Genomic DNA, 14,961 nt, shown 5'->3' with positions numbered 1-14,961 from the left:
AGGTTTCTTCCATCCTCCCCCAACTCTGTCCAGGTATCTGTACAAATGGTTGCACCACAGTTCATCAATCAGCAGGCCGCATGTCGTGGGATAAAGTGTGGGAACGTCCACCTCTTCCATGACAGCTGGCTGGCGTGGGGAAAGTAGGCCAAAGATACCCTCTCGAGAGGCACTGGAGCTCCCTCTTGGTGAGCCCCTCCTGCTTAGCAGTGGTGAGCGATTGCAGGGCTGAGCCTTTACCTTGTGAAATTAAACACGAATTGGCAGTGATGTATTTATAAAGTGGGATTTGCCAGCAGTCATTCTATAATATTGCAACGTATGCATGAGTGTTGTCGTGTTCATGTGAAGATGTATATACATTTCCATGTGCACACGAATTCACTTTATTATAATTGAACAAGCATAACAAACAATTGAAAATGCATTTTAAACATGTCTGTTCATGAAACACTTAAAAATGTACTTTCAAATCCACGCAACATTTTCTATGCGATTAATGTTTCACTGAAAAGTGCTTGAAAGTAAATTATTTCAAGGTACGGTGTGCAATTACAAAAAATTACATTTATAAGCTATGTTCTATTGGGGTTCTTAAATGTATACCTTTATATTTTTAATTTAAAATTACACTACCACAAAAGGTCCTATTCTGTTCATCTAACCGTAAATAGTGCTGGGATTATTTTCATAATTTGCACTTAGGATGTTTTGTCTTTACTGTATAGCACTGCGTCTTTTGAAATGAATTTGCTGCTTAAATGTACTAAAGGTATTGCACCATTTTTTGTTGACATCCACAAATAATGCAAAGCATTTCAAAAGTCATCCAAATGAAAGTGCAAACCAAACAAAGTTAATGAATGAAACCTCCATTAACTTCGTTATATACGGACGCATAAAAAAAGAGCAAGAACATGCGTCTATGAATGTGGAGGGGCAAATAAAATATAAAAAAGAGCACCTAAGTGGACTGGGTAGAAAAATCAATCGTCGGACTGAATCCCCACCGTTGTCATCCTGAGTTTACATACGAATTTCAGTCACCCCTTGTTTAATCCTTGTTATCAAGTGTAGAAATGTGATGGTCTCAAGACAGTCAACAGTGACCGCACACACAAAAACGCACTTTACATTATTATTTTGTTTCACTTAATATGGCTATAGTCCAGGTCTTAGATTTACAATATTTTTATATATATGGTGTCGCTGGGCATTTGGATACGGGAGGTGACTTGAATTTATGTCATTGGTCGTTTTCAATATATGATTCTGCAGGTTGAAGAACTGGCCTGCATTCCTTTGTCTCATTGGGTAACACTCGTACGGAATAATAGGAATAAAAATTGGCAAAAAAAAATAGAAACGACACCGACCTTTTAACCAATTCTAACCTCACCTCCAACGTCGGCAGGCATTAGTGGCCCGAAATACCAAGGAGCCAGCAACAAACAGCACCCTTAAACTTGTAATAAATAAGAGTTAATATGTGGGCAGAGCAAAGTTATTAGAACTTGGAAACATCAACGATAAGAGGGAAGCGGGGGAAATAGAGGTACGTTATGGTTGAACACTATGGGTAAGACTGATTAGCTAGTCCATCTGGGTGGACCGATTCCCCAACACGGGTGGACGAATAAACGAATGGGGGGGAGTTGTATTGCCATCAGACTGCCACGCTGTCGGCGTCGTCGTCTTTGTAGCGCAGGTAGTTGAGCAGGGGGCGAGGCAGGGGCAGCTTTTCCAACAAAACCACTCGCTGAGACCCCACGCTGGCACGGATCTGCAGCCTGCACAGGTGCGCCAGCGGTCGTGGGCAGCCTGTCGTGCGAGAGTGACAAGTCAACGGGGTAAGGGGCCGTCCGTAAATGACGTCACTCACCTAGGGGGGGAGGGGGGAGGTCGGATATTTGTGACGATGTGTGACGAGGGGGGGGGAGGGTTGAGAATTGTGACGTCACATCAAAATGCGCAACTTTAAATAAATATAGACAACACGTTCACCTTCATTAAATAAACGTTTTAATAAATATTTTCTCCTACAACATCAGAGTGCAGCGGCACGTTAAATACGCACTACAATGACAATAGTTTAAAGCGATTTGAAGCATGTTTTATTTGGGGGGGGGGGCAGAGCTTTATGACGTCATATTTGAGAGGGGTCTGACTTTTTGTGACGCCGTGTGACGAAGGGAGCGGGGGGGGGGGGTAAAAAATCGTCCAAAATCGCGTGACGTCATTTATGGACGGCCCCTAACTGGCATATCGTCACAGTACGTTCAAATTTGGAATGTGACTGAAACCTGTTTAATCAGCTGTGCTGTGCCCATTGACAATATCTTGATGAGCGGCCTAGGTTGTTGGTTCACTCTTATGAATGCGAGCGGTTGATGTTAAATGCTATATTTGTGGTTGCGGTGCTCTGTATTTGTCCTATTATTCATGACCCCCCCCCGGTCCTCCTGTCACTTGTACACTGAAACAACTCCCTATAGCAGCTCGCCTCTCTGGATCACCTAGGTTGGAAGCAGACTAAAGGGAAACAGACTTAATGAGTATATGGGTTTCAACACACACATACATTCGCACCTGCAATGTCTTTGACCAAGGTCCATTCCTGGAAGGTGTCGAGCTGCTCCTTAAGCCTGGAGCACAGGCGCACGTTGGCCACGAAGTGCAGGATGGTGTCTATGATGGGCCCGGCCCAGCTGTTTATCTCTGGGGACGCCACCATCTCACAGAACTGCACACGGAACAACAACAACAGCAACAACAAGGACGACGACGACGGTGCCGTTCGACCACAATGGCAACTTTCATTGCAGACACCACACAGCCATTATGCAGCCTACAGTTTAAAGCAAACTTTGAAATGTATGTTGAGCTTCTTTCGCACCGTAACTAGCCAACCGTGCGAAACGGAGGTGCTGGGTAAGGACAACAAACGAAACACGAAAGCACTTTTACAGAAATGAGTCTTCAATCCGGATTATTTAGAAATGCACAGCGCCAGTGGCTTCCTTTTTTCGGAAAGAAGAGCGTGCCAGACGGCCGCAGAAGCACATCTGAAAGCACTGCGATGTGGTGACAGCCTTTGTAAATCCGACACGCACGTGCATGTACAGCCCTTTGTCAATCCACCGTGTGATGAGGGCCTCCCAACTGCGTGTCAGCCATGGACGTTGGCTGACTGACCATACTTCACCACGATGGTCAGTTCAGGCTGGTGAAAGGGGCGGTGGGGTGGAAACCAATTAACTCGCTTCTGATGTTAGGGCTAGCCTGGATTTGAATGGAAATTGCCGGAATCGTAGTACAGCGTGTGAACCGCTCCACTCTCACGCAGCATCGTTTACCAATGGAAAATGATCATGGATCTCGCATATATGATACTCTGTGTGTATCGTGAGCACAATCGATTTTAACCTTAACCAGTATAGCCAACTTTGCAATTGTGTCGCATCAACATTGTGGGTTTTCCTAGTGACAACACTGTGTCAAAGCGACTCGCGACAAATATAGCGACGTTCTGAGACGAGGACCTTGTGCAGGCTGAGGAGCGATTCCAGGCCCTGTATTAAATAGTCTGCATTGGTTTTTACTTCGTGTAGAGTACTTTGTAAATTGCCTCGCGAATCGCTTTATTACGTAGAGAATACAAGTATTTTGTTTCACGTTGGATAAATCGTCCGGTCATTTTTGTTTTATTAACTCAAACGAGTTTGCGCAAGCAACAACGAGCGATTCTTCCAGGCTCCATAAGAGTGTTTTTTTGGGGGGGTTATATTGCGTAAATATAAATGTGTCATTAAGCCCGCCACCACCCGACACAGCCAATTCGTAAGGCTTGTCACGGAAACAGAACACGCCAATTCGTTACGAGTACAGCACACCGGTGTGTTGGCGAGTAAATCCACAACACTTTACAATGTGAGTACGACGTGTCGCCAGTTAGCCAAACGAGGCTCGATTTGCCCAACTGTGCCCCCCCCCCCCACCTCTTGAGGAGTGAACAACGCCGCTCGTTAACCCGGCAGGCGACCGACCGACCGACCTGGAGGACGTTCCCAGGCCCGTTGAGCCACCTCTCCTCCCACGGCTTGAGCTTCTCAGGCAGGGGCGGGTGCTCCCCGCTGCCAAAGGGGCACTCGAAGCAGGCGCCACCGTCGGCGCCGCGCTCCAGCACCAGCTTGAGGATGCGCAGGTCCCGCAGGCACACCATGATCGTGGCCGGGAAGGCGGTGGGACGCGCGGGGATGTACGCGTTCACGTTGGCCCCGTGGTTCAGCAGCAGCCTCACCAGGGGGTAGGCGTGCATGCGCGAGGCGACCAGCAGCGGGTTGAGGAGGTCGATGTTGGGGTTGGCGCCAGCCTCCAGGAGCAGCTCGGCGCAGCGGTAGTCGCCGTTGATGATGGCGAAGTAGAGGGGCGTGGAGCGGCAGTCCTCGTAGAGGCGCGAGCGGTCCATGGAGAGCGTCGCGTTCACGTCCAGCCCGCCGCTGCTGAGGAGCAGCTCCAGGACGTCGCTGTGGCCGTTCTTGGAGGCCAGGTGCAGCGGGCTGATGCCGCTCCGCCTCACCTGGCGCTCGTCGGTCACGGGCATCAGCAGCTGCTCGACGATCCTGCGAGATAACGCGTGTACACACACGCGGTGGTGCAGAGGTTATTGACGCTGCGCTATGAACCCGAGTTCCATTCACGTTCACGGTCAACACCGGTGACGATTATCTGAACCGGTCATGGGCCTCCTCCCCTAGGTCGACTCAGCCTCAAATGAGTACCCGGTGCGGTGTGTAAACATCGCCACTAGGGAGACAAAGGCGATCGGCAGAAAATATATTTTAATAGCGATTCCAGCAACCTACCCAGGGGGCATCGGGAGGGATTTATTTTTGTTATTTACATCCTAAAGTCCTAATATCAGAGAAGAAATTGCCAACTTTGTTGAAAAAAATACTTGTGCCCAGGAGGTGACTGGGTAGGTCAAAGGTCAGAGTGCTGAACCAGCACCGCTGAGAACTTGGGTGTGAATCCAGGCCTGTGATTAAATCGGGCTCAACAGTGTAGGGAAAGTGCTGCCCTCTGCTGAGTTTTCCAGCAGGGTTTCGACTTGTCCTATTTTTTTTTCCAGGATTGTCCTCCTGTTGATGTAGCAGCTGTCTTGCTAAATTAGTAAGGCTTTTCCGGGACATTAAAAGTCACATTTTTTTGTTAATTACACAACAATACACCACTCTCATTCTTGTTCCCGTGATGTCCTATTTTTCTCTATCCCGGAGAAGGCAATCCTTCTGCAGTGGTAGCTTTGCGATATCCACCAACACGAAGGGTCACGCTGCCCTGCGTGATATTCAATGGATAAATAATTAATTAGTCTCATGACAAGTGAATAAAATTGGGTGGGGGAAAACAGAAATATAATTTTTCAAAACAAGAAAAAATATTCGTCACATACCCTTCATTGCCATTGGCTGCCACCACGTGTATGGGCAGCAGCCCGTCCTTGGTAGGTCGGTTGGGGTCGGCTCCCTGAGACAATAAGAACTCCACCACGTCCGCGTGGCCGTTCTTGGCGGCTTCAAACAGCACCGTGGTGCCGTCACAGGCCTCGCTGTTCACATCAACACCTGCAACACAGCACCGTCACTCATGCCTCGCTCTTCACATCAACACCTGCAAAAAAAAGCGGTCGTCAACCAGTAGCTCAAGCACACGTTCGTGATGGTGGTGGTGGGAGTACCTCCTGGCAGAGGGACGCCAAGGTGGACAGGGGGCACGGAAGGGTTGCTGCCCCTCGATAGATACAAATTGGTCGTCAAGTATTCGCGTGCTAGGTTAAGTGACGCTCACGGGATACGCCGTACCCCCTCCGTGTTCCCCCGAAGGGATGCCGTGAAGGTGCGCGTCAGGACTACTCCCTCTCTGCGTTCCTCCTTGCCTTCATCACTGGCATCTATATTGGCGGTAAACTATCGCCTGTGCCCACCGAAACAGTAAAAGGACAGCACGGTTGTGCCACAGTGATGCGATCACGTGCACACAGCAGGGCTTAAATGAAATTAGCTAAAGTCATCATTGTCACCATCAGCCATGATCTTTCCACTGCTGGATGAAGGCCTCCGCAAGCTGAACATAGTTTGTAGGTCAATCCCTGTAGATCCTTTCATTGCTCTATGAGTGGTGATGCTGTTTGTACTCTTCAAGCCCCGTGGTGCAAAGTGCAGTCTCCAACTCTTATTGCCTACCCTGTCTCTCTAACCTCTCTACTTGTGTGTGCTACGAATAAGAAGTAGGCCCATTGCCCGAAACGTTGCCTATCGCTCACTTTTCTTCTTTACGAGGCCACGGTGTTATTGAAGGACGTGTTGTTGTTTTTGTGTTTTCAAGGAAAATATTCGGTTAAAAAATGAAGACCCCCCCCCCCCCACACACCGCGTGACGCTTACCCAGAGACACGAGGTACCGGACGACCTTCAGGCACCCGCACTGCGCCGCCATGAAGAAGGGACAGATGCCGAACTTGTTCTTGAACTGGAGCTTGGCCCCGTAGGCGACGAGCAGCTTCACCAGCTCCAGGTTGCCCTTCGACGTGGCCTCGTGCAACGGCATGTTGCCGTAGATGTTGCGGTAGTTCACGTCGGCTCTGCGCGCGATGAGCAGCGACGCCACCTCAGAGTTGTTTATTTCGCAGGCTGCGGCGACAGGTTTTTGAATGCGGCAAAGCGTTTATTCAGAGATTTTGTTTTTTGAGACAGGGTCCATTTAATCGCTTTGCCAGTCGCCGTAGCAGCACGCCTCCCCCAGTACTGGAGATTACTTTTAAGGATTGCAGAGGGGGTTGGAAAGGCAAGGAAAGGGTGGAGATCAAGATCAAAGTTCAGACCACAAGACAGGCATCGTCGAAATGTATCAATGGCACTGCACTACGAACCTGGTTATTGGAGTTCAATTTCTTGTCATGTCCAATATCAGTTAAGCGATATATCAACCGGTCCGGGGCACCCCCCTCACCACACACCCGTCACCAACGCGTATTAACCAGCATGGTGAAGTATGGTCAAACAACCCCCACGACCGATATGGAACAAAGGGACATTTATCTGGCGGTGGGTTAAAAAAAGGCTGTACCCTGCAACACGTGCATGATACAGTCCAAGTGGAAATGGGAAAGGGAGATGGCAACGTCATTCGGGGTTGTGGAAAGTGCACGGAATTACAAATGTATTCTGTCGTGAATAAAGCAATAAAAACATAACATCGTCATTTAATGTTTAAATTGCTTCCCACCAGCTGTGAACTTAAGCTTGACCTTGTGGCTTTCACCGTCGGCCCCTCAGCCCTTTGTCCTCGTGGGGCGGGGGCCGTTGATCTCCCAGACTCCGAGACAACTCGCCTGCTTGCGCGTGTGGATGCCGGATCGGGAACGACTCGCCTTTGTAGAGCGGGGTCTCCTTGACGTGCCTGCAGGCGTCCACGGTGGCGTTCTCCGCCAGCAGAATGCGAACGCAGGCCACGTGGCCACGGTACGCGGCGAGGTAGAGCGGCGTCTCGTTCTGCTTGCTGCGAGCGTCCACCGTGTCGGGGTGAGCTGCAGCAGCGGGCGGAGAGCGCCGCGAAAGTTGAACGCGACGGTACAGCCAACGTGGCGACACGCTACGCCGACAGTTGGCAGATGCATGGGTCGGGGGGGAACGATTGGGATACAACCCACCCCACCCCCCCCCCTAATGAGACCCTGAAAATTAGTGTTTTATTTATATTCACCAGATAAACTATTACATTTTGATTTAAAGCTTTCGTGACTGCAGGGATTCATATTCAAGGTTCTTTCGGTAAAGTCACGTATAAGGGAAACAATAAAGTAATACAAATATAAAACAATAAAATTCTCACGACCTTTCGACTGCAACGCAAGCAATCATCATCAGGTGTGAAAACCACAGCAAGAAAATTTGAAAAAACTGGCGGTTATTTTTAACGTTAGCTTACGGTGGCTTTCAGACCGCATCCAATATTTTCGTCTCCCCCCTCCTCTTTTCCGAACATAGATGGACTCGTCCATCCGAACAAACTGTCAAATCGCTCTCCGTGGTGCTAACGTTAAAAAAAAACCCGCCACTTTTTTCAAATTTTCTTCCCGTGGTTTTCACACCTGATGACGATTGCTTGTGTTGCAGTCGAAACGTCGTGAGAATTTTTATTGATTTATATTTTTATTATTTTATTGTTTCCCTTCTACGTGACGGGCTGCAGCTGCTGCTCGCTCACCCTGGAGCAGGATGCCGAGGCAGCACGGCTTGTCGTGGTAGGCCGCCTCGTGCACGGCCATCCAGCCGTGCGGCGTGGCGGCCCTCAGCTCCGCGCCGCTGCGTCGCAGCCGAGTCAGCGCCGTGCCGTCATCCGCGGAGACGGCTTCCCACACCGGGTCCAGCAGCCTCCTCAAGGATGGCAACAGATGCGGAGCCTCAGATATCGGAGATTCGTTTTAGCCGCATCTGTCCCCGGGCAACTGAGCTCCAGAAGAAAATAAAAAAGAGAGATTTCTGCGCCCCGAACACCGCATCAAGTAACGCCTCTCGCAAAGCCTGTGGTGGCTTCTAGTTCTGCAATGCACCACACCTCCCGTTCCTACCAGGGTCTCCAGGATAATGTCTCCACGCCCGGCACATGTATCAGTGGCAAGGTTGTAAGCAGACCGCACTACAAACCTGGTTATCGAAGTTTCGATTCCTGGTCATGGCCAACATCAGTTGAGAGATATATGAACCGGTGCGGGGCATCTCCCCCCCCCCCCAACACACCCGTCACCAATTCGTATTGACCAGCATGGTGAAGTAGTATCACCTCTCGCAAAGGCTGTAGTCGCGTGCCACCTCCCGTTTATACCAGCGCCCCGGATAACATTCATGCACGCATTAAGCCCTCGGTCACCGTAAATTATCCGCCTTATTTGGAAGAGCAGGAAGAGCCCCTTGTTGGCAGTCACGGCTATGACCCGTTGCGCGCGGTCCCCACACACGCGGAAGACGCGCGCGTGACACGGGGGAGACGCGCGTGTGACATGGGCGCGCGGCCAGCCAGCGCCGCGCGCCACGTGTTGTTTGCTGTGGTTCCACGTGACGGCTATTTAATCGCCTGTATTGTATTGCAGGGCGACAACACTGAGCCCTCGTCGTGTTCGTCGCATGCTTACTGTACAATAATAGTAACACGTAAAGGCGCAGCTCTTCCAATTGCATGCTCACGCTACTGCGGCGGAAGATCCTCCAATCCAGTTCTAAAAATAAATGCGCAGTAGGTGTCCATGTTTATATATAACTTGCATACACGTTAGGGATGAGTTTTGGGGTTCTTACAAATATATCTGAATGAGGATTTTCACATTTCTAAGGTCAATTTCGGATGTTCTTTTCGAATTTTCGGATAATGTACATTCTATGAGAGCTTAACGTTTCTTCTTGCTAACAAAATTAACATCGTCGTATGCCATATGATGCCATGCCACTATTAGGGGGGGAGCACGGAAGTGGTGTAATCTAAGTGACATGTTTTCCTGTGATAGCAAACATTTTTTTTATTAATTCTAGAAAAAAATCTATTCGGATCAGAAAGTTTAATACGTAAGCCTGATTTCCAGATTTTTTTTCTCAGATTAATCACACACACTCCGGGACACAACCCTTGGAGTTTATGCACAGAGTATATGCACGGGAGAACCTTTATTAAACATACACACACACACACCTACCCTTTCTGTTCTTGAACTGGTGGTGGAATGCTCCTCCATGGACTGACTTTGTTTGTTGGAGGCTTAAAGAGGCCCTCCTGGTCCTGCGAGCCATGGGAGAACACGACCCTAACAACCCCAGAAGGGAATAATTGTTTAAGCATCATATCAGCCATTGCCGATCCACTGCTGGACGAAGGCCTTCCCGTGCCAACACCATCGCTGGTGGTCCTGCGATGCCACTTTCCATCTCAACGAGAAATACATATTTGGAACAAATATGACAAAAAAAACAATATACTGTACATTGCAAACAAGTAAGGTTATAGGTGGCTTGAAATAATATATTAGTGCTGAAGCAAAAATTGACAAATTGGGAATTTGATTCAATGCAGACCTTAAAATATATTTTTTTTATCTCAATATTGAACAAATTATATTATCAGGCATAATGAATCGGTTCCTTGCCTGCCATGGCGAAGGGTTTTAATGGACTGCATGGGAAACAGCGAACCAGTAAATTGGATAAGCCGCAGTGTGAATAATGCACAGCCTGGATAATGTATGGAAGAATAAATGTCATCTAGCCACACATGCCAGATGTTCCCTATGCTTGGTAACGATGGGGGAAGGCACGGCACAGTCTGTTAAACAAACTTGAAACAAATGTTAAACGCTGAGCAGAATGAGTAACGATACGATCCGCTGGTGTCTATCGTGCATTCTGCTCGAGCTCTTCGGATTAGCGCGCACCTCTAATGAGCACAGTTGGCTACGTACGGTGCGAAAGAAGTTCAACAGTACACACGTACGTAGCTCCCACCCCCTCCTGTGTACATGAGGAATGGCTGCGACACCCATCGTTTCAATGCACTCATGTGTGCTCCAAATGTTTAGCGCCACGGTGGCGAGATGTTAACGACCTCGTGTTGTATGCATTAAGTTGTGGGTCCGATATAGACCCTGACGCTTGTATATTTGGAGTTTGAGTGTTCTCCCCGTGGTGGCGTCGATTTTTCTCCGGATCCTCCGGTTTTTCCATCCACATTTAGAAACATGCGCTGAGAGTATTTGGCTGTTATAATTTTCCACACGATGAGCCACCTCGTTCAGCTGTCATTCGCAGCCAGGCCACTTCTGAACAAGCTCAGTGGGCCTTACCTGGTAAAATAAAAAAATAGGAAAAAAAGACTTCCATAATACAGGTGTTTTATGGGTTAGATCGCGTTAATTTAAATGTGTCGTTAAACCCGCCACCACCCGACACAGCCAATTAGTAAGGTTTTGTCATGTAAATAAAGCATGCCAATTCGAATCTGGCTGTTACAAATCTGGCTATCCACCTGATGATGCTAGTTGTAATTACTGGCGAAACGTCGTACTCAGATTGTAAATGTTGTGGATCTGCTCTCCAACACACCTGTGTGCTGTACTAGTAACGAATTGGCACGTTCTGTTTACGTTACAACCCCTTACTCATTGGCTGTGTTGGGTGGTGGCAGGTTTAACGAGACATTTATAAGTACGCGATCTATCCCAAAAAAACTGTATTACGGATGATATTGGTCACGAAAGCCTAGGTGTTAAACCCAAAAAAATACTTCACTATTCTAAAAAAAATTATTTACTTCCAACCGGGAGTGGGTTCAGCTCACTTCAGTCAACACTCCTAGGGCTGATGCCTGGCATGGAATTCACCGACAACCCATAGCAGGATCTCACCACCCACGAACATTCTGAACTGAGGTCAGCAGACAGGGGGAGGTCTAATTTGAAGCCAGGGATTGTACAAAACGCAAGGTGGTTATACGGTACAAGTCAATGTCACGGTATCTCCACACTTATGCGAGCTTTGGGAAGTGTTCATATGCATTGGTAAAAGCAAATATCAGCAGAACTCCATTCTATCTCTCCACATATTTATTTTTTAAATGTTTGCGTCGATTAGCTTATTGGACTGCCATATCAACATTATCAAGCAGCACTGGCCCAAGTCAGCAAAATCTGAACCGATTGCAATAATCTGCGTCTTGTTGGCACAGGCTTGCCAAACATGCTATAGGATTACCAGATGTTATTGGCAAATGCACTCCATACAACATGTGGGACCCTGTTCAGCGGCATATACGGTATTTGACAAACCTGAATTAGTGATGTTATTTCATTGCTTAAATGCCCTGGCGTCTCAAGAGTGACTTACAAATCCATCGAAAATACAAAACACATCAAGGCAATAAACGGAAGAGAAGAAAGGTGACTACCCTTTTGACCACTCCAGCTAAGAGCGTCAGCCAGCAAAACATCAATCAGTAAACACCTCAACTCAGCGTATCGAGTGACGCGCAAGCCTATTGTTTCGACTGCTTCTATGCCATCCGCACTTCTCGAACAACCCACCGATTTTTTTTTCCCCCCTCGAGCGTGTGAACTGTGGGCGGAACTCAAGGGTTTGGAATTCACCGGCGACCCTGGCTCCCCGGCGGCCTGCGGAGGCCCGGGGTCGCTGTGGCCGTGGCTGCGTTGAGTTGCTGGACCGGGGCACCGTCACCGCCACACACCTCCTGCAGACTCTGCTCCACGGCCATCCTGATGAGCTCCTCTTCCCCCAGGCTGCTGTAGAGGCTGTAGTCTTCCGCATCGAGGCTGTGGCCCGATGCCATGTTTTGTGAAGTGTGTGCGTGCCCTTCACACCGATCCGAGATGTGTGTGCGTGCGTGTGTGCGCAGAGGGCACGGAGTTGGTTTTGTCATTAGAAAGCCAGGGCCGTCTGGAGCTCAAATCTGTTCGGATAAATCGATTGCAATTTTGGTGACTATTGTTTTTGTTTCCAATAATACCGATCATGCTTTATGAGTTTAATCCCATTCAAGGAATATAGGCAGAGGAAACATATTTTAGACTTTTTTGAGTTTTGAAAACGTTTCGATCCAATACTTAGACACACTAAAACGTCTTTCAGTTGGTACCCTGCCAAATGTATTCTCAAGTACAGTGCAGTGGTTGTGCTTTTAAGAAGCACGCTGCCAGCACGCGTCTGTGACATTTCCTTCAGCAACCCGACACGGACACTAGATGCCCCACGCCTGCCCATAGCCAGCCACATGCCTGTGCACATTGCGATACAGCTCTTGAGCATGTCAATTAATCATGGCACCCTTCTACTTTAGCTGCAGTAACGATTAAGCAATCTCGTATGTACGCATGTTGAACTTCGTCGCACCGTACGTAGCCGTACTGCGCTAATCGGAGGTGCAATCTCGATAGTATTTGGCCACTATGCCGCTTCTTAATATTTCCGTACAGTTTAGCAACACGGTGGAAAGAAAAACCATGCCGCAACGCGCCGTTAACCTGTAACAAGTGGCAAAGCATGTGGCCTTCGTTACTGACACTGACAAAAGATAATGAGCACATTTAAAAAAAAACATTTTAGTTTCAAATTGTATTTTTACATGGCTACGCGTAAGGGTGGTAAACCCGTAAGCGTTCCCTCCGGCACGTTCTCACCGTGAAGCTGTGGCGACAGTGGCCAGGGTCCCAATGTCAGGGTCCAGACCACGTGAGTGGAGGCTGCTCGGTATTTTTGGACGAGTACATCGCATGACATTGGTGGAGGACAGGCGAGTTCATAATTTGACTTTTACATGACTACGCAGCACCGAGTAAAAAACAACTGCAGGAACTTTCTGTGTGGGGGGGGGGGGGGGGAAAGGGGGCAATGACGCAGCCCAGTGGTAGGATGTGCGCCGATTGTTGCGGAGGTTCACGGTTCGAATCTGGCAGGCCACCCTGATTAATACTGCAAGGCGTAAATTTACCATAAATTGCTGTTCTCCGTCTGCTTCACAGTGGACCTTAAAGATCCCGCGTTGTAGTTCGAAAAGAGTCGGCAACTGTTCACTGGCATCGTGCTCCGAATACAAAAAAAGTACCTGCAAATTACTCAATTACGATGACACATAGCAACAACACAATGTTCGTACATTACATGTATGCATGCACCTTGAACTTCTTTCGCACCATACGTAGCCAATCGTGCTAATCGGACGTTCTTATTCTTTAGAGGAATTGCAGAAAGGCTGAACGGAATTGGAGAAAAAACAAATTGTCAACCTTGATATTCTAAGGGGGCATCTCACGATATTCAATAACGCAATTATAAATGCTCGACGGTCTTATTTTTCGAAATTGGTTGAATAACCATCAAAACAACCCAAGAGTACTTTTCTAAACAATTGAGAGCCTTATTAATCTGGCCCCTATACACCTCTCTGACCACATCGCTGTTTCCAAATGTGAAGAGTTTGCGGCATACTTCAGAGGCAAGGTAACTACAGTTAGAAATTATAAAATACAAGATAAACATAATATGTGCGAATCCTTGCTCCAGTGCCCCAGCCCACTGCATGAAAAAACAACGAGCACCTTTACTTTTGTCAGCTCGGAGATGCTAAGGCAAGAAGTAATGGACGTCGAGCCTTCAACCTGCTCACTTGATCCTATCCCGACCTCCTTTAAAAAATATATATTTGTGTGGTCGAAGAATTGCTTGCCATTGCAAACCACTCGCTAGCTACAGGTATTTGTCCCAAGAAACTTAAGACCACCATGGTGAAACCGCTTCTTAAGAAAAGTAACCAGGATCCGCCGATGGCTCAATAATTTCAGGCCAATTTACAACATTTCGTTTGTAAGTAAAATTCTAGAAAACTTAGTTCTCAAACAACTAAATGTTTACCTCAATACTAACTGTATATTTGGGAAATTCCAATCTATTTTTCATGCTCTACATAGCACTGAAACAGCTCTTGTTAAAATTGTTAATGATCTAAGAATTAACACGGATGACAAAAAAAGCATCGGTTCTTGTACTTTTGGACCTGAGCGCAGAATTCGATTAGGTTGATCACAATATTCTCTTTGATAGATTGCGGAGATGGGTTGGCCCCTCCGGCACAGTGGCCAATTGGTTTAGTAGCTATTTGACCAGTAGAGATCAATTTGTATGTCTAGGTGATATTTCATCCTCAAAAACAGAAAGTACGTGCGGTGTTCCACAAGGCTCCATTCTGGGACCTGTTTTTATTAAATCTTCATCATATGCTACCACTAGGCGGTGTCAACAGGAAAGAAGGCATTGATTTCCATTGTTATGCTGATGATACACAACTTTACATTTCTGTATCGCCTAATGATGTAAGCCTCATTTAGAACCTGACGAAGTGCATTGAGGA

The 14,961-nt window shown here is 47.7% G+C and overlaps 1 protein-coding gene across 5 annotated transcripts; it reads right to left on the bottom strand.

Annotated features, from left to right (window-relative positions):
• Nucleotides 1–368: 368 nt before the first annotated feature.
• On the bottom strand, nt 369–14,381 carry LOC116939659 (ankyrin repeat and SOCS box protein 2-like). Of its 5 annotated transcripts, XM_076063943.1 has the most exons (10): nt 13,235–14,381; nt 12,286–12,410; nt 9,749–9,856; nt 8,269–8,438; nt 7,433–7,588; nt 6,447–6,692; nt 5,456–5,627; nt 4,055–4,622; nt 2,590–2,743; nt 369–1,821 (listed from the first exon to the last, which is right to left on the bottom strand). In XM_076063943.1, exons 2-10 carry the CDS (start codon nt 12,363–12,365, stop codon nt 1,667–1,669), a joined length of 1,809 nt encoding a protein of 602 aa, XP_075920058.1. In that variant the 5' UTR covers nt 12,366–12,410; nt 13,235–14,381; the 3' UTR covers nt 369–1,666. The 5 variants fall into 5 exon arrangements, with proteins under 5 accessions (XP_075920058.1, XP_075920064.1, XP_075920046.1 ...); XM_076063949.1 differs by having other exon boundaries at nt 12,286–14,381; XM_076063931.1 differs by having other exon boundaries at nt 12,188–14,379.
• Nucleotides 14,382–14,961: the final 580 nt, after the last annotated feature.

The sequence above is a fragment of the Petromyzon marinus genome, chromosome 6, assembly GCF_048934315.1.
Source record: "Petromyzon marinus isolate PM22_M1 ecotype Great Lakes invasive population chromosome 6, UKy_Petmar_22M1.pri1.0, whole genome shotgun sequence".
Taxonomy (NCBI): Eukaryota; Metazoa; Chordata; class Hyperoartia; order Petromyzontiformes; family Petromyzontidae; genus Petromyzon; species Petromyzon marinus.
The sequence above is the reverse complement of the archived record's forward strand: the minus strand, read 5'-3'. Positions and strand labels throughout refer to the sequence as shown.

What these genes read in the sequence shown, in the direction of transcription:
- LOC116939659 (XM_076063931.1), bottom strand. Translation starts at nt 12,477, where the DNA reads ATGACAAAACCAACTCCGTGCCCTCTGCGCACACACGCACGCACACAC. An exon ending in GGAGACCCCGCTCTACAAAG is followed by an intron (nt 6,693 to 7,432) that starts GCGAGTCGTTCC and finishes CTGTCGCCGCAG; the next exon opens with CCTGCGAAATAAACAACTCT. An exon ending in GCAGCCAATGGCAATGAAGG is followed by an intron (nt 4,623 to 5,455) that starts GTATGTGACGAA and finishes GTTATCTCGCAG; the next exon opens with GATCGTCGAGCAGCTGCTGA.